Source organism: Lichenostomus cassidix, chromosome 17 (assembly GCF_008360975.1).
Source record: "Lichenostomus cassidix isolate B80296 chromosome 17, HeHo_3.0, whole genome shotgun sequence".
Taxonomy (NCBI): Eukaryota; Metazoa; Chordata; class Aves; order Passeriformes; family Meliphagidae; genus Lichenostomus; species Lichenostomus cassidix.
In genome coordinates, this window is record NC_139497.1 from 8,579,670 (window position 1) to 8,598,481 (window position 18,812).

The window sequence follows — 18,812 nt, forward strand, 5'->3', positions numbered from 1 at the left end:
CAGAGCAGAGCTGAACCTCAGAAAGAATCCAGCCGAGCAGCTGAGCTCTCCTCTCTGGCTCTCTTCCAGTTTTTGGACAGAGAAAAGGGTGAGGGGAGCTTTTCGAGTTGAAAAAGGCTGGCAGGGAACTGGAAACTGAAAATAATCAACTTTCAGCATCAGTGTCTAGGAGTTATTCCTGAAATAAGGTGCTGGCTGTTAAAATCACAGGAAATCCTAAATGCATCCTTAGAAACGAGTGTCTGATCCCTGGAGAGCCCCAAGGACCTCAACATTTTTTCTTCTTCCAGCAGTGCCTCCCCAAGGCATCAAAGTTCAAGCAGCCTAGGAGGAGGTGATTAACTCAGAGAGGTTTCTCTGGCCTCAAGCTGCTTAGGAAAGCAGCAGAGCCTAACCCAGCCTTGCCCTCTGCTCACAAGAGCATTGTTACCTCCTGTTAACTTTGAAATGAGGTGTAAAAGTGCTCAGGCCAGGCATGCCTTGGTTATGACCCTAGCCAGGCTGATGAAATGGGGTAACGACCCAGAGAAAAGGCCAAGGGGTTTTATTACATTGCAAAGTTTAATTGGGAAGTCGAGTAAACGCCTGATTAAATACTTTAATAATTCCATTTTATCTCCAGGCGGCATTGGTTCATGGCATTTGGAGTCCCTGCCTTGCTGCCAGCGTGGAGCAGTTGGGGAGGAAGGGCTGGAATAGTTCAGGGAAGAGGTGTGGAAACTCTCATTTCTGATCCAGAGCAAGGAGGGATTCTCCTCCTGGAGTTCTCAGCCAAGATGGTCAAAGTTCCCCACATTTCATGACCAGGAATGCTATCCCAAAGGCACAGGGATGCTCAGGACTCCTCTGGCCTGTCCCCAGGCTCCCTTGTCCTCAGCTGTTGGCATGGGAAGGCAATGGGAAAGTAGGATTCCCACCTGGAGCAGAATGTCCATGGTTTTGGGGGAACACCAAGGCCACAGATTTCACTGAATACTCAGAGCTGGATGGGACCCACAAGGATAGAATCCAACTCTTGAGTGAATGGATCCATCTGTGCCCTTGGTGTCCCTGGCACCTCACTCTGACCAACCAAGCCCATCTTGGGGTCAGCAATTAGGGTTTGAGCCACGTGAGTTCTCAGCAAACTGCAGTTTTCTTTCTCCTCCTGCTTTTCTGGAACTCAGATGGCAGAAACTGCTCTCCCATGCTGAAAAGCACAGGTTGGAGGCTTACAAAGCTTTGGAAAAGCTCTGGAAGAGACCACACAGGGCATGGCTCTCTTCTTGGGGGCTGTTTTGGGGTTTGTTTTCTCCACATATAGGAAATCTCCTGCAGCAGAATGAGCTTCATGCCTGGAGCTGCCCTCAGCTCCCCCAATCCCTGTGGGACAGTGCCAGGGCAGCAGGGAGGAGTGCAAGGAGCTGAGCTGCCCTTGGTGTCTGCAGCATCCTCCAGGTGACACAGAGACCCCTCAGGACCCCACCCCTCTCACCTGAGGGTGACTTTGATCTCCAGGTGACCCAGAGACCCCTCAGGCTCCCCATCTCTCTCACCTGAGGCCAGTTTGATCTCCAGGGCAGTGCGGATCAGAGCCATCAGCGTGGAGGTGAAGTGCACAGTTAAATCCTCGGGGGAGATGGGCATGTTCATCCTCACCAGGCGCTGGGGACACACGGGGCTGGCTGTGAGTGAGGCCAGGAGTGCTCCCCCCACCCTCCCCCACCCCTCTGAGAGCCCCAAAATACCCAGAATACAAACAGGAAGGAACTTTTTGTGTGCTGAGCTGGAATTCGTCTGCACATTGATGCCAGGAGAGGCTCTGGGACAGAACTTTGGTGGTGTAACAAGTGATTTGCCAGCACTGCACTGCAATCCTGCAGAGTTCTCCCAAAAGAAACCAGGTGGGATGCTCTCATCCCAATTCCTGGCTGTCTCCAGAGGTGTCTGCAGAATCCAGACTGGTCACCCCTGCCCAAGCAGTGTGCTCAGGAGATAAAGCTCAAACCCATATTTTCCACCCTTTGCTGCACCCGTTGGCCTCACCTAAATCCTAAACCAGGATAATAGCAACACCTCAGCTCATTGGCATTTTCCTGCTGCTGAAGGGAATGGGGGGGAGGTGAGAGCAGGGAGCTGCTGGAGCCTCAGGCAAGGGGGGAGGCTCAGTGTGAGCCCCAATTCCTGCAACTGTGTTTTCCCCAAACCCAGTCATGGCTGGGGAATGAAGACTTGGTCACTTTTTCCATCCCTGGGATAACCTCACTGCTTAGAGAAATTTCAACTTCCAACTTCCCAGATGGCTGAACTGAGCAGCCTCAGAATCCCAGACTGGTTTGGGTTGGAAAAGACCTTAAAGATCATCCCATCCCACCTCTGCTATGGGCAGGGACACCTTCCACCATCCCAGGCTGCTCCAAGCTTGTCCAACCTGGCTTTGGACACTTCCATGCCCTCAGAGAGGGCAGAGTCCAACCCTGGCACCTTCTGCCAGCCCAGGGGACAATTCCACCCCAGAAGGACACTTGGTGGTGTTGGCACAGGCAGCCAAAGGGCACAAGGTGCTGGTCCAGTGTAAAAAGGAGCCAAGATCTCCTTGTTTATCTTATCACACATTTTCAGCTCTCGTTGCATCCTGCAGGGACAAGAGACCACTGTCACAACCACACTGTGTCCTAAAGCCTGGCAGTATCACTGTGATCTCCCAGCTTTCCCTGACAGCATGCCCAGAGGTTATTCCATGTCTGCCCAGCCTCAGAGACAGGGAATCAAAGCCCAACCTTTCCTCCCTTTTCAATCTCTGACGGTATCAAGAGCTGGCAACACCACATGGTTTTTTTCTGGTCAGTTGTGTCAAATGAAACAGGATTTGATTGAGATTCTGCCCTCAGCACACAAAGAGTTACCAAAAAACCCATCCATGGGAGTCCACAGTTAACACTCCCAGAGTCCCAGAATCCCACTGGAGTGGGAGAGAGTTCAGGGATGGAGAGAGAAAGAAGATGCATGGAAGTGAAGAACAGGCAAATGAGAAATAATTCCCTGCAGGAGAGCTCTGTCCTCACAAAAACCAGCAGCAAAAAGCACTTTGTGACTGACACATCCCAGGTCTCCCCAGCTGTCTTTCCAGGCTGAATTCCCAATGGAATGTAGAATTCCCAATTCCCAATGGATGTAGAACATGGGCCACATCCCAGCTGTACAGAGCAGTGCTGGATGAAGGTCTTTCCTCCTCAATTTTAGCCATTTAGGATTTAGGGCAAGATTTTCCAAGGGGTTTATGCTTGGAGGAAGTCTGGCTGAGCAAAACTCCCACTGGGTGACAAAAGGCACCTGGCAGAGGCTCTCCCCACCCCATTTCCTTCATTCCCCGATTGTCTCCATCCCAACACCCAAACTGCTCAGGCAAGGAATTCAGACACTTCCAGTGCAACTCCCAAAGGGAGAGCCCAGCAAGGAGCAGGGAGGGATCTGTGCAGCTCCTCCAGGCAGGGATGGGCAGCTCCAGCAGGCAGGAGAGGGGAGGCTGGGCTGGGATGTCTCCCTCTCTCCTCCCAGGGTGCCAAACTGGGGTTCACCTCCCTAGGACAGCAGCTGAGGAGCTCCTGCAGTGCCAAGGTGAGCTGCAGGTTGCACCTTCCAGCTGCCCATTTCTTGGCCCAAAAAAAAGCCACAAAGTAAGAGAGAAATGCTTAGAACCTGCTGCAGCCAAGGCCAACAGGCCTCAGCTAAAACCCACCCGAGATGCCTCCCAAAATCACTGAAAGCTCCTTTCTTGGAAGCCCCTGACTTGACAAATGTGTACCTTCAATGAATATATGGCATTTTCTGGGAAAGCTCCTGATGAAGATGGAGCAGTTGGAGGAAAATAATTGATTCATCTTTGATCCAAAATAGCTTTATCACCAGGGCTGGGGCTGCTGAGGGAGGGGTTGGGTGAGACTGCTCACCCCACATCCCAAATTAATGTCTCAAGTCACTGTGGGCACCCAAGGAATCAGCCAGGCACTGACACAGCCAGGAAGGATTTGATCCCTGAACATGGTCTGGTGTGTTTTCCCAACGCCAGAAATGCAGCCAAAAGTGCAAATAAAAAGTTAGATTAATTTTTCCTTTCAATATTACAAAATGACCTTATACATAAAAATATCTCCCTGCGCAGAGTGTGAAATTTCAACCCTTTCCAGGCTACTTTCTAATTTTATCTGTATTTAATTCCTCTGCATTTCTAGAGGATCTATTTTAAAAGGAATCCGATTGAAATTGCTAACATTCCTCAAACTTAAAATATTCGGCTTGTCCCAAAATTTCTCTTCAAAAAATTCATCAAGAACTTCTGATTCTCATCCTTAACGAGGCTGGAAGAGAAAATCACATTTCTCATAGACTAGGGACAAGAACATAGGTTAAAAAAAAAAAAAAACTGAACAAGTTGTTCAGGCTGCATTAAGTTTAAAAAAATTCACTTTCCCCCCATTTTTTTTGCTGTTTCTTCTGGCTGAAGTTGTGCTTCAAGGCTGTGTCAGCAGTGGCTCATGGTTTGGGAAAGGAGGGGAAGGAAAAGGGAGAGGAGAAGGGGACGGGAGAGGGGAGGAGAAAGGGGAAAGGAAAAGGGAAGAAAGAGCCAAGAGATCCCAACAACAAAAATCACCAAACCAAACCAAACCAGACAACGCTAATGTGAATAATTTCCCATCCTTCTGGAGGCCAGAAGGAAATTTGAGGAGCCTGCAGATCCTTCCCTGCCCTTGGGATGTGCATCCTTGGGAACCGCCAGCCACAACCCAGGGGGTGCTCGGGAGAATCACTGAAAATAAAGGTGGGGAAAAGGGTGGAAATCCTTCTGCAGTGCCCTGAGCTGGCCGGGCAGGACTGTCCATGCCCTGAGGCTGCCCTGCTGCCCTCCCGGCCGGTGGGGAAATGCAGCACACGCACTGCCCTCTCCCATCTCCCGGCCGCGCTGCGCATCCTCCCGCAGCCCCGCGGTAATTAGGCGAATCTGGAAGCTCGTTAATGCTCCGGCAGGAGAGAAGCCCAGAGGCAGGAGAGAAGCCCAGGGGCAGGAGAGAAGCCCAGGGGCAGGAGAGAAGCCCAGGGGCAGGAGAGAAGCCCAGGGGCAGGAGAGAAGCCCAGAGGCAGGAGCCGCGCCGCTGTCTCCCGAGTCTCCTAATTACCGCGCCGCTGCTAACGAGGCAGGCGCTGATTAGCGCGGGGTCCGGGCGCGGTCAGGCTGCGCCCCGCCGCAGCTCCCGGGCTGCTTTAATTGCCCAAAAACAAAAGGCAGAGCTAACGAGGAGCCACACCTTGGCGTCGGGAGGAAATTCCCTTGCAGCCGGCGGGCTGGGCGAAGTTTTTGCGCAGGAACTCCTTGGATGGTGTCCCAACAGGCAGGGAAAGGGGGAAATTCATCCCGGGATTAAAGGGGTTTTGCTGGCTCCCGGTCTGACCCAGAAAAAGTTGCTGCACCCTAAATCTTATTCCCTGACACTTTTATCCAGAGGATGATTCCTTCTCCTTAGCAGGAAGAGGAGCACACAATGCCTGGAAAACTACTGGCACCCTGATGGGTTTGAATTATTAAGAGCACCCCGTCAGCCTCTGGGACAGGAACTGCTCTGGGAATGATCCCCAGCCGGGAATAAATTCGGGACAATGGAGAGCTGCTGTGGGAAATGAGGTTGAGTTTGGTGAATAAATTATTTGCTATGAATAATTCACCCCGACCTAGTTGGAATGATTCTGCTGCCGTTTAACTCTTCTCTTGGCTTCAGAGAGGCTCTCCATGGTTTTTCTCCCTCTCACTGCTGGAGCAGCCCAGCTCTGGGATTATCCCATGGAATCACAGAATTCCAGGATGGTTTGGGGTGGAAAGGACCTCAAAGCTCATCCAGTTCTGTCCCCTGCCGTGGGCAAGGACAATGAGCAAATCCTGAGACACCAGAGTGAGGTCAAAGCGATTTTCTTCCCTCTTTTCATCTGACTGGATAGAAAAGCCTTTGAAATTAACGGAATCACAGAATCATTTAGGATGGAGAAGACCTCCAAGATTGTAGAGTCCAACACTGACCCAGCACTGCAAGGTTACACTAACCCATGTCCCTGGGTGTCACACCTCCATGTATATGGATTTTAAATCCCTCCAGGGATGGTGATTCTGCCACTGCACCGGGCAGCCTCTTCCAGAGCTTAAAAACTCCTTCTGTGGAGAAATTTTCCTGATGTCCACCCTGAGCCTCCCCTGCCCAGCCTGAGGCTGTTCCCTCTCCTCCTGTCCCTGTTCCCTGGAGCACAGCCTCACCCCCTGGCTGTCCCCTCCTGGCAGCAGCTGTGCAGAGCCACAAGGTCCCCCTGAGCCTCCTTTGCTCCAGGCTGAGCTCCTTTCCCAGCTCCCTCAACCCCTCCTGCTGCTCCAGCCCTTCCCTGGACACTCCCCAGCCCCTCCATGTCCCTCCAGCTGTGAGTGGCCCAGAACTGAGCACAGGAATTTGGGTTCCTCCAGCCTTTCCCCATCCCAGTGCAGGACAGAGCTCTCCCGTGCCCGAGCAGCACATCCAGAGCATCCCAGGCATGCAGGTCCAGCAAGCAGCAAAGCCACACAAACGGAGCTGCAGAGGTTGGTCAGGCTGACCAAGGAGAACAGTTGAGAAAGGGGAACCAGAAAACAGCAGAAAGGAAGGACAGCAGCCAAGGAGGCTGCAAAGAGGGAAAATCCAAAGTAACAACAGTGTGGACGTACTGAGAAGGCAACAAAGACAGGGGGGAAACACACAGAACCTTTGCAGAGGACTGGGAGAAGTAGACATGGAGAGAAGAAGGGGGGATACGTGGGGCAAAAGAGCTTTTGCTGGGCAGAACAGTCAGGGGGTTTAAAAATCAGAGGGAGAAGGCAAAACCAGGGCAGAGACAAAGCCCTGGCTGCTGCTGGCACTGACTGAGCTACCCCTGCAGGAGAAGGGGGTCCATCATCCTCTCCAGGCTGGGTCTGGGGGGCTTCACTGTCCTCCCCAGTCTCTCATCCCTTTGGGAGGACAGGAGTGCCACCACTGGGGGGACAGCTGGCAGGAGCAGGGCAGGGAATGCCACAACTCCCCCCAGTCACAGGGGAAAATGCTCAGCACCAATCCATGGATGAGCTGCACACACGAGTGGAGGAGGGAAAGAGCAAAAACAAATCCTAAACCATGAGGGTTTGGTTTTATCATCAATAGCTGGGTGAGAGATCAGCCCAAAGTGCAGCTTTAACCCATGGGGAGAATCCTGATCTGGTTTTGAAGCTGTATTTCTGTCATGCAGGGCTCTTTGATAAGGTGTAAAAGGAATGTGATCATCTCCAAACTCGGAGAAAACTGATGTTCAGGCTGGATTGGAGCTGTCTGAAGCCATCTCTGCCTGAGCTGGTGACACACAGACACAAACCAGAGGTTTCTTCAGAGATGGGGAAAAATTAACGATGCCTTAAAAAAATCAGGAGTCTGGGTTATAACAAGAAGCCATTCCTGTGCACCCAGCTTCTGGGGATTTGTTCTGTAAGGACAAAGAAATTAAAGGAGAGATCAGGAAATTCTCAGGGAAAAGCCAGGAGCCTGGGCAAAGTCTGTTATAAAAACCAGCCCAGAGCCTTATTTAAAATGCCTATTTTAACACAGGAGCTCTTTATCCCCTTTTGTTTTTTCCTTTTTGAATTCTATAAAAATTAGGAGGGGGAAAAAAAAGGGAGTTTTATCCTTCTGGTCCACCCACAGAGCAGATCTGGTTGCTCACCTGCAAACACCTACAGGACACAGTTTTGTTAAAGCAATGGGAACTCACAGGTGGCAGATCCTTGGATTTCTGTGGATAATTGGTACCTCTGAAGTAGCTGAGACCTGGAATTTTGATTTAGTTGGGTTCCTCGAGCTCAGTTGCAGTGGCCAGAAGCAAAAAAGAAATACAGCAAAGCCACCTGACTGGATAGATTTAAGGTTGTGTTTAATTTTCCTTTTATTTTAAATCCTGGCTCGCTGAGGAAGGATCTTGTAGGAAGATTTATCTGAACTTCTTGCTGCTACATGCCTTGCATCAATCAGACCCAGGTTTGGGTCTAGCTTGAGCCTCTTCACAAAAATCTGGGGTTTATGTGGCCTCAGTGAAAATCCCCCAGCACAGGGGGGGCTGTTGGGATGAGGTTTGGGGTTTGGGGGTGGCTGGAATGACAGCAACAGCCAAAAAACCTGTTGGGTTTGGTGAATTCTCAACCACACCAGTGATAAATGGTCCTGAGCAACCTCTCCCTCGAAACCTGGCAGGTTCAGTGGTGAAACTTCCAAGGAATCACCCTGGAAATGGAAGTTTCTAACCACCCTGGGAGTTTTTGGAGGGCAGCCTGGCCTTAACTGGGTCTGCTCCATTTCCACCTGGATTTCCACCTGAGCAGCAGCCTTTGGGACAGAATTCATTTTGGTGATTCAGTGAAAAAGTTTTGCCAAATCAACAATAACTTGGAGTGATTTCTTCGTTTTCCTGCCCTAAATAGCTTCTGTTAAAGTCATTTTTTCCACGAGGGTGTTTAAGGAGCCCTTCTGGTGTTGTCTCTGTTTAATTGCTTGCTCACTCCTACAGAACTGCCTACTCTAATTACTCCAGTCTAATTAAGAGGAGGAAAAACCAACATTCTACTGAAGGGTTAGTGAGACAAAGAGTTCCAGGAAGAAAAATGGGGATCTACTGGGGGGTAATTTGCTCATTAGCACCGTCCCTCCCCAAATTAACCTCAATGGAAGCAGAATATGAGAGAAGAGAGAGAAACACTGATAGAGAGAGCAGAGACATATTTAGGAACACAAACTGATGTGCCAGAGTTTCAAAGACCAGAAAAAAATTATTAAAAAATTATATAGATATATATATATAAAAATTAAAAAAAATAATAAAATCAGAAAATCCAAAATCTCGCTCGGAAAGCAGAGAAAGCACCAGGAAAGTCCAGAAGAACAACACCAATGCCACAGAAACCCCACTTGAGCCACGGCACAAAAAGCTGCTGGTTGGGCAGGAGTTCCTGGGGAAGGATTTCTACCTTATAGGCAACACGAGCTGGGCATTTCTTCCCAAGGCCCAGAGGTGGGGACATGTGTCTCAGCATCTCATACATGTCTGTGTAACTGATGCGCCCGCTGGCATCACGGGGACGAGGGAAACACAGAAATCCAAGCGGATGGAGGGCAGGGGGAATGGGAATGGGGAGTGGGAATGGGGAATGGGGAGTGGGGAATGGGGAGTGGGAATGGGGAATGGGGAGTGGGGAATGGGGAGTGGGGAATGGAGAATGGGGAATGGGGAACGGGAATGGGGAATGGGAATGAGGGGAGTGGGAATGGGCAGTGGGGAATGGGGAGTGGGGAATAGGAAGGGGAATGGGGAATGAGAGGGAATGGGGAAAAAATGGGAATGGGGAAGGGGAGTGGGGAATGGGGAGTGGGGAATGGGGAATGGGGAGTGGGAATGGGGAATGGGAATGAGAATGGGGAATGGGGATGGGGAACGGGAATGGGGAGTGGGGAATGGGGAATGGAAATGGGGAGTGGGGAGTGGGGAATGGGGAATGGAGGGAGAATGGGGAATGGAAATGGGGAATGGGGAATGGGGAATGGGGAATGGGGAATGGGGAGTGGGGAATGGGGAGTGGGAAATGGGGAATGGTGGGAATTGGGAATGGGAATGGGGAATGGTGGGAATTGGGAATGGGAATGGGGAATGGTGGGAATTGGGAATGGGAATGGGGAATGGTGGGAATTGGGAATGGGAATGGGGAATGGTGGGAATTGGGATGGGAATTGGGAATGGGGAGTGGGAATGGAGAAATGGGGAATGGGAATGGGGAGTAGAAATGGGGAGTGGGAATGGAGAATGGGAATGGGGAATGGTGAATGGGAATGGGGAATGGGGAATGGGGAATGAGGAATGAGGAATGAGGAATGGGGATGGGGAATGGGGAATGGGAATGAGGAATGGGGAACGGAATGGGGAGTGGGGAATGGGGAATGAAATGGGGAATGGGGAGTGGGGAGTGGGGAATGGGGAGTGGGGAATGGGGAGCGGGGAAATGGGGAATGGGGAGTGGAGAATGGGGAATGGGAAATGGGAAATGGGGAATGGGGAATGGGAATGGGGAATGGGAATGGGGAATGGGGAATGGGGAGTGGGAAATGGGGAATGGAGAATGGGGAATGGGGATGGGAATGGGAATGGGGAATGGGGAATGGGGAATGGGGAATGGGGAATGGGGAATGGGGAATGGGGAATGGGGAATGGGGAATGGGGAATGGGAATGGGGAATGGGGAATGGGAAATGGAAATGGGGAATGGGGAACGGGTGGGGGGAAAGGCAACACAGTGGAGCAAATGAAAAGGAGGAGAGAGAGAGAGAGAGAGAGAGAGAGAAGGGAAAGCAGACAAGAAAACAGAGATCTGGTTAATCAGATTTCTCCGGGCAACAAAACCAAACTCAGGAGGTGGGGTGGGAGAAAGGTGGCTTCGCTTCCGTTGCTGTGTTTCAGCGCCCAACGTCTCCTCCTCCTGCAGGGAATGCTGGATGTCCCCTGGGGAATGCTGGATGTCCCCTGGGGAATGCTGGATGTCCCCTGGGGAATGCTGGATGTCCCCTGGAGGATGATTGATGTCCCCCTGGGGGAGAGGGTGGCAGGGCTGGGTTTGGCTGGCTCTTGGCGGGGTGGGGGATGAAGGTTCCCCCTGCCAGCCCCAAACCAGGCAGTTCCCATGCCAGGGAGGGCTGGGAGGCAGAGTTATGGGACAGGGCTGGGAGAGAACAGCCAGCTTGGCTTCCAGGGAGCAGCACTTGGCCTTTGGGGCTGGGGATGAGACAAGGGAGAAGCCAATGGGGGGTGTTTGCTGAGGGACAGATGGGACTGTTCCCATTCCAGGCTGAGGCTGGGACTCTGCAAATTCCTGCTCCAGCAAAACCAGAGCCCAGCACTGAGAAGTGGTGGCAAGAGGACCTGTTTCTCCCTCATTTTCTCCCTGTCTTTCACCAAACCAACCCCAACGGGATGTCTCCACCGTCTAGAGAACTGGAAATTGCAGAGATTTGGGAAAAGGCCCTCAGAGCAGCCCAGGGCTGAAGGTGTCTCCCTTCAGCACATGGTGGTGGATCAAATCCTGGCCTGAAAAACTTGAGGTGCAGAACAGCAAGAAATTCCTGCTTCCCCTTTTTGTGCCCATTGAAACTGGGAGCAGGACTGGGGCAATCTCAATTTGTTTCACCAGAGACTTGCCTGATTATTCTAATGTGCAAATCTGTGCTGCCTGGCATCTGAAGAGACGCAGGGATGTTAATAATGAAAGTTTAACCCCTGGGAAAGCAGGACAATGTTTTCATCTCCTCCATACCAGCAGGGAAAACCTAAGCACCCACTGAAACCCCTTTTTCCAAGCAGGATCCTTCCCACCAGCCCAGTGCCCTGACATGGATCTCAGTTCCTATGTAAAGCTTTGATGGAGGAGGAGGAGAGAATTTCCCCAGCCAAAACCATCTATTCCTGTCCTGCTAAGTGCTGCAGCTCAAATCCCACCCAGCTCTCCCAGCCCTGAGCTGATTTCAGGGCTGCTGAGATACAAAATGGAACTGGAGCCACTGTCCTGCCCCTGGCTCCTCTCCTGCTCTGGGTTCTCCTCTTGCCCTGCAAAGCTGCTGAGCTCTTCATCCTCCATCAGGTGTGGAAAGCTGTGGCAACACAGACTCTTTCCCATGGGAATTTTCTCTTCTTCTTCTTGTGTTTTTATAAACAAAGATAAAGTTTGGATGTTATTGAAAAGGTCTCTGGAAAACTAGGCAGTTCAAGCCTGGCCAATCGGCCTAGGGGGAGGTTTTGAACTGACCCAATCTGGACAATCTGTGAAAGTCTGTGTAAGTTCTAAAATTAATTAATAAATTGAGGATTGTGCCACCTGAGACTCTGTCTGGTTTCTTCACTCCGCTAGCGGTTCAACAGCGACAGAAAACCCCTGGGCTGGAGTGGGAGAGGAAAGGAAGCTCTGGCCTGGCCGCTGCTGCCACCCTTCTCCTTCATCCTCTGCTCTCCAAGCAATTCCCTGCCTGTAGCTGGGAATTCCCCACTGAAGCCCATCCTGTGCTGATTTCTTGGCAAGATCTCTCCTAAACCCCCCCCCGGGCTCCCAAGCACACAACACTCTCCCTGTGCCACCAGCAGGAGCTTCCCCTGGCTGTCCACCACAATTTAGGGACATAATTTAGCCCCCAAGGCTCTGATCTCTGGCTGTGGCGCTGTGAAAAGCTCATCCCTCACCTCTGCCCACTCAACCAATGCCTAGATCCAATGATTTTCCAGCTCAGGAATGGGAATGTTGGCCATTCAAGTGGAACACCAATGCTACAAAGCCAAAACAGACTTGCTGCTCCCTGGAAACCTTGGGGTGCTGTTTCTCTCTGGTAAATACTGAAATGCTGGGATGCTTTTCCCCAACATTCTTTCCCTGGAACCAGCAGGATGGAAGCTGGAGGGTTCACTGTCTCATAAAACTGCCTGTTTCCAGCCAGCTGGGGTGTGGGAGGAGACAGGGAAGGGATGCATGGAGGAAAAAGGAGGCAGTCAGTCAGTCAGTCATTCCTTTTTTTCAGGCAAGGGATTCGTTACGTTGCAGTTTCTTTTCTCTACTGTTTGCATTTGCACTTGGGGGAGGGAAAAGAGAGGAGAAAAAGAAACAGAACCAGGACTAGAGATGCTGGAGGGATCTCTGAAATTCCAAACCTTGTAGGCCACCCTATGAGGGCACTTCTTTCCTAAGCCCAGGGGTGGAGCAATTACACGTAACAAATTGTACATATCCTTATAATGAATCCGGCAACTGGAAAGGAAACATCACAGGTTATCACAGCAAAATCCAGCACTTTTCCCAGGGCAAACAGGGAAGAATCAGCTTTTCCCAGGGCAAACGGGGAAAAATCAGCTTTCCCAAGCAAACAGGAGAAGTTGGAAGGGCAAAACAAGCTGAAAAGAAAGGTTAATCTGGCAACACCTGGGTTTGCAAAGGAGCTGCTAAAACACACAGAGAACTTCCAGCTGCTCACCCAACATAATATCCTTGGATTTTCCTCTGGGAAATTCAGTGCCACGTGCCAGGCTTTTCAAATATTTCGTTTCCTTCACCACTCATGTTTTACTTCCCTGTCCCTGAGCATGAACCTGCAGACTCTGCTGCCCAACACCCAGAGCCACCAAGAGCCACTTCAATGGATTATTCCTGGGATTTTATCACAGCCCTTGAATGGATTATTCCCAGGATTCAGATTAGCTGCTTCAAAAACCTTGGGAAGCTTTCCCTGCCACTGTCACCTCCTCCATAACCCCAGCAGGGCTGTTCTCTGATTCCTGGGCAATGAGGAATTGGCTAGGAGAGCAGAAAGTTGCACTTCCAGAGCCCTGCTGGGCATTGGCACTGGGAAAATCCAGATTTCCTTTCCAGCAGGAGAAATCAGACACCTCACACTACCTTCATGGTCAATCTCATTAACTCCCAACTATAATTTCAGCTAATTAAAGAGCAGGATTAGATTTCTTCATCTTTTGTAAGTAACTCCTAGACGAAAAGAGCCAAACTTCAAAATTCCCTCCACAGAAAACCGGGATGATTTGGCCTCCCTGTGTTTATTTTGGTGCATTCCATAAAGAAGGCTGGAATATTTTGGGAGAACTCCTCCAATGTTGCTGCTTTTTGGGATGTGAAAAATTAAGGTCTATTCAAAGCCTTCCCCAATCAGCTCCAAACCATTAAATCAGAGTGAGATCAAATGGAACTGTGCAACTCTTGGCTTCAGGCCTAATTGTGGTTTTAAAAACAGTGTTGGTTTAACTGAGGCACCAAATTTACTTTCCTTACGATTTCAGAAGGATTTTGGAAAATCAGTGTGTGGAAAATGCGTCTGAACAGTTCCCTGAGCTCTCTGAGTCTGGGGAAGTCTGCAAAACCAACAGATGCTCTGCACTGCAAGATCAAGGCAAAAAATTAGGATTAACAGGGATCCTTTCCCAGGTTCTTGGGATCATGGAATGGTTTCAGGTGGAAGAACCTTAAAACTCATCTCATCCCACCCCTGCCATGGCAGGGACACCTTCTGCTATCCCAGGCTGCTCCAAGCCTGTCCAGCCTGGCCTTGGACACTGCCAGGGATGGAGCTTAAATCGGATTTTCCTCAGGCTCCTGTTATCCCAGAGAGCTGAGAGCTCCCTTGGGAGCACTGCAGCTCCTCCAGAGTTGCTCTTGGGGACAACTAATGGCAATGGGATGACCAGAGTGACATTCCCAGGATCTCCATGGGGTGTGCAATGGGAAAGGAGTAAAACAGATTAAAAACTCACTTTCTATATGTTGAACAAATAAAAGCTTGCAGAAATCCAATTCTGTTTTCTTTCCCAGCTCATCCTTAAATCCTGAGCTTTCCCTCCTTCCCTGATTAGCTTCCAGCCCCACCAAACCACTCTGTGCTCCCATTTCTCTCTCTCCCTCTTTTTTTTTTGTGAGCCCAAGGCTTTTTCCATCCCTAAATCCAGCAGTTTTCCCATAGTTACCCCTAGGGATTGAGGCACAGTTGGAACAACAGCTCCTAACTGCCTTTTAAACTTCCTTTTGAACGTTTTTCCCCAGAAACATTTTACAGGAAGTTGGATTTTGTAACAAAACCACAGTTGATATCAGAAATAGGGGTAAAATACACATTAAGTTGTGTTGAAAATATTTTCTATGTAGCAAAAGTATGACAACACCTGTGCAGCATCTTTGATGGAGAGTCTCAAGCTAAGGAGAGTGGAGAAACACTAATTCCCTTTTCCTTGGGATAATCAAGTAAGAGACTTTGGGAGAAGTGATCAGTGAGTGACCAAACTCAGCCCAAATCATGGAATAATCAAATCATAAAATCATTTAGGTTGGAAAAGGCATCTAAGATCAAAAAGATCTTAAATCAAAATTATTAAAAGCTCAGTTCTGGCCTTAAAGTGTGAAAGGATTTCAGATTTGTGGAGACTTTAGTGCCACTTCTGACACTGTGATTTCAGTGGAACTATTCACACTCAATAACTTCCCAGCAGAGTGAAAAGGGAACAGGGTTAGAGGAAAAAAAAAAAGAATTAGCATCTTAATATCTGACATTTTCTGCATTAACAGCTCTGGGAGTGAAAAGGTTTGGCCCCTGAGTGACTCAGTCAGTGCTCAGAGTTAATAGAGCAAGAAATCTCCCTGTAAACCCAAAGCTGGTGCCTCTTCTGGGTGGAAAATTCCTGAATATAAACATTACAAACCACATTGATCCCAAATTTTTCCCTTGCAGGTGTTTTCCTCCTCCCACAGATGTTCATCACAGCTAAGATTATTTTTTAGGGAGTGACCAGGCACTCCCAAGTTTTCAGCCTCAATGAGATTTTCTAGTGGGAAGGGACAGGATTGGATTGGAAAAAGGGAAAAAGAAAAGCTATTTCTGCCTGCCAAATCCCCATAAAGGATTTGTCTCTGTCACAGAGCACGTGGGGATGAAAATCTGCCTGGAGATTGCAAGCTGGTAGTAACTGTGGAGTAAATACTCCAGCTGGGAGTAGGGGTGGCTTGGAGCAGTTAAAATCCCCCACAGTTCAGAGAAATGCAGGTTTTTGGAACAAGTTTCCATTTCAAGTTGGCCTAAATCATTTTAAGTGAGATTTTAAAGCAGTTTAATTGCATCCTAGCAGGGAGTTGGAGAGGTTGATTATACAAACACTTCCTGCATCTGTCTGTGCTGGAGGGAAACAAAAAAAGAAGGGAAAGATTGGAGGAGCTGGAGGCATCACAGATCCAGAGGAGATTCACGGTAGAGGAACTCATGGGGAGGAAAAGAGATCCAAAATTAGGAGAGCTTTAAATGAACAAAAAGTCTCCCAACAGGCAAATTCCCAAATGGAATATCAAGGGAATTGTTGGGAGGTGTGACAGAGCATCTAGAAATGAGAGTAACCCAGTCAGCAGGGCTGTGGTGCAGCAGTACAGAAAAGCAAAATATTAAATCTGTTTTGCTCTAGAAGTGGTCAATCCCTCAATTTGAAAAAAATTCCTTAATTTGGCGTCTGTGCAGCTCTCCCTGTGAGTGTCTTGGAAGAAATAAAATAAAAAAATAAACCCCTAAAATAAACATCTCATTGTCTGTGTGTGAGAACCATCTCCTCCTTTAAGCCACTCATAAATCAGGAATATTTTATCAGAGCTCTCTAGGAACTGAAACACTTCCAAACTTTGGCCCATTTCATTTCATCCCAATTATTTTGCACGTCTCAAGTTTCAACTGCAAGTCCAGAGCTAAAACATTACTAAAAAGACCAAAATTCCCATGTAGGGTTTGATGTCATTACAAGGAGGTTTCCAAGAGAAAAAGGTTACGTTTAACGAGGAAAGGCTGTTTGAAAAAATCCCATATTTTCAGGAAACCACCCCAGCGCTGAGGAGAACATCCCATCGTTCCCTTGGGAGTGGGTGGGAGGAGGCAGCTGATGGAATCACTCCTCACTCAGCTGCAGCACATCCTCTGCTGGGGCCTGAGGTGTCTGCAGAGCCTTTGGGAAACCACCGAGGTGCTTCTCAACCCAAAACACGCTGCAGAAATGAGGTGGGACGAGGCAGAACCTCTCCCACTCCCCCAAGCGCTGCCAGCAGCCAGGGATTTGTGGATTTCCATCTCCAGGCTGGGATGCAGAAAGCAAAAGCTCCTTTTGGAAGTGCTAAATAGCGTTTTTTCCCACGCCCATTTAGCCAGGATCAGTGGAGTTCAGGCTGTTGATTTTTGGCTGTGCTTTGCTTTCATGGGTTGTTGGGTTGGGTTTGTGTGGAGGAAACACCCTTGCAGTGACACCAGGTTTGTTCCTCAGAGTTGGAGCGTTTAAATTACTGATGTTCCCTCAAATGCTGGAGTTGTTCCCATCCAAACAGGTGTGGATTTACACCCTCAGTGTCCCCTCTGTCCCACCCCGCTGTCCCCTCGGCCCCACCCCGCTGTCCCCTCTGCCCCACCCCGCTGTCCCCACACGTACCAGGCTGCAGGGTCGTACTCAGCCCACACTCGGACAAACTCATCCAGGTGGTGAGGCCCGAGGATGGAGGAGTCCCTGGTCAGGTACTCGAAATTGTCCATGATCACTGCCACGAACAGGTTCAGCATCTGTGGGGAGGGTGGGGAGAAAGGAGAAGGGAGAAAGGAGAAGAGAGAAGGGAGAAAGGAACAGAGAAGGGAAGGGAGAAGGGAAAAGAGGAGGGAGAAGGGAGAAAAGAAGGAAAGGGAGAAGGGAAAACAGAACAGGGGAAGGAGAAGAGGGAAAAGAGAAGGGAGAAAAGAGAAGGGAAAGGAAGAAGGGAGAGAAGAGAAGGGAGAAGAGAAGGGAAGGGAGAAGGGAGAAAGGAGAAGAGAGAAGGGAGAAAGGAGAAGAGAAGGGAGAAGGAAAAACAGAAGGGGAAACAGAAAGAGGGAAAGAGAAGAGGGAAAAGAGAAGAGAAAAGGGAAGGGAGGGGAGAGAAGGGAAAAGAGAATGGAAAAGAGAAGGGGGAAGGAGAAGAGGGAAAAGAGAAGGGAGAAGGGGAGGAGAGGGGAGGGAAAGAAAATGGAAAGGGAAGAGAAGGAAAATGGGAAGGCAGAGGAAAGGAAGGGAAATGAGAAGGGGAAAAATATTAAAACCTAGGAGAGGAGCATGCATGATTCCTTTAAGTGGATGTTTCTACAAGAAGAAACTCTCCAAAGAGAGCCCTGGGAATGCCACTGCTGCCTCCTCCTCCTGTTCCCACTGAAGGGGAGAGCATTTTTCCAGTTCCCATCACTGGTGCTGCCCTCCAGCATTTTCCAGCCCTGATCCCAGCTGGATCAACCTCTTTCCCTTCCCTTCTTCCCCTCCAGCACTGCAGGCACTGCAGCCACCTCTCCTCCAGCCAGGAGATGGGAACTCTCCAGCACTTCCCCATCAAGGCACATCCAGACCAGAGCAGCTGGAAGAAAACCCATTCTCCAGCCTAAATGTGCTGTTTGGACTCAAAACAATTCCAGCCTTCAAAGATTCCCAGAAGGATGAGCAGCAGGACACACAAAAGGCTCCAATGTCCCCAGTGGCCACCAAGCAGAGCCTGGCAAACACTTGTGGCACAGAAAGATTCTCCTCTGCTTCAAGCCAAGGCAGAAGTCAGGAGGATTTCAGTGGGAAAAGATCCAAGAGCAGCCAGCAGAGGGAGGAGCAGCAGGACAGCTGGGAATGGGTGCATCGGGCAGTGGAGTGTGGGGCTGTGTGGGAATGACAGAATTCCTGTCTGATCTGGGCACAGGAGAAGGTCTTGGCTATTGATGGACACAATCCACCAGTACAGACCAGTACAGACCAGCACAGCCCAGTACAGACCAGTACAGACCAGTGCAGAGCAGTGCAGACCAGTGCAACCCATAATGAATCACTACATCACCATCAAGCACTAATTAGGGCCTTCCCAGATATTTAATCCATCTGGTTTTTTAAGAACTCACCCCAACAAGGCTTAGGGACATGAGTGGATTCACTTTAGGGCTCCTCAGCTTGAATTCATCAGACAATTCAGCTTTTGGGGAGCCAGGATGGGACCTCCTGTCCCCCACTCCTGTGCTGCACAGCCTGGACAAGCCCCAGCATCTAAAACTTTCAATTTCTGGTTTTTATGTACATTTCAATTCATATTTTTCTCCCTCCTGTATATTCTTAACTTTCATTTGGTATTTTTACATAAATTTCAATTTGTGTTTTTCTCCCTCCTGTATATTCTTAAATTTCATTTGATATTTTTTTAATATA

At 49.5% G+C, this 18,812-nt stretch overlaps 1 protein-coding gene across 10 annotated transcripts in view; it reads right to left on the reverse strand.

Annotated features, from left to right (window-relative positions):
- Nucleotides 1-18,812, reverse strand: part of CACNA1B (calcium voltage-gated channel subunit alpha1 B) — a 279,796-nt gene that overhangs the window by 20,672 nt on the left and 240,312 nt on the right. For 9 of the 10 annotated variants that reach the window (XM_085076372.1, XM_085076378.1, XM_085076379.1 and 6 more), the window contains 3 exons: nucleotides 17,043-17,170; nucleotides 9,035-9,131; nucleotides 1,536-1,644 (listed from right to left, as the gene is read on the reverse strand). In XM_085076372.1, coding sequence (XP_084932498.1) covers nucleotides 1,536-1,644; nucleotides 9,035-9,131; nucleotides 17,043-17,170 — 334 coding nt within the window. Of the gene's footprint in view, nucleotides 1-1,535; nucleotides 1,645-9,034; nucleotides 9,132-12,743; nucleotides 12,841-17,042; nucleotides 17,171-18,812 lie in introns of all 10 variants that reach the window. The other variant, XM_085076373.1, reaches the window with a different exon arrangement.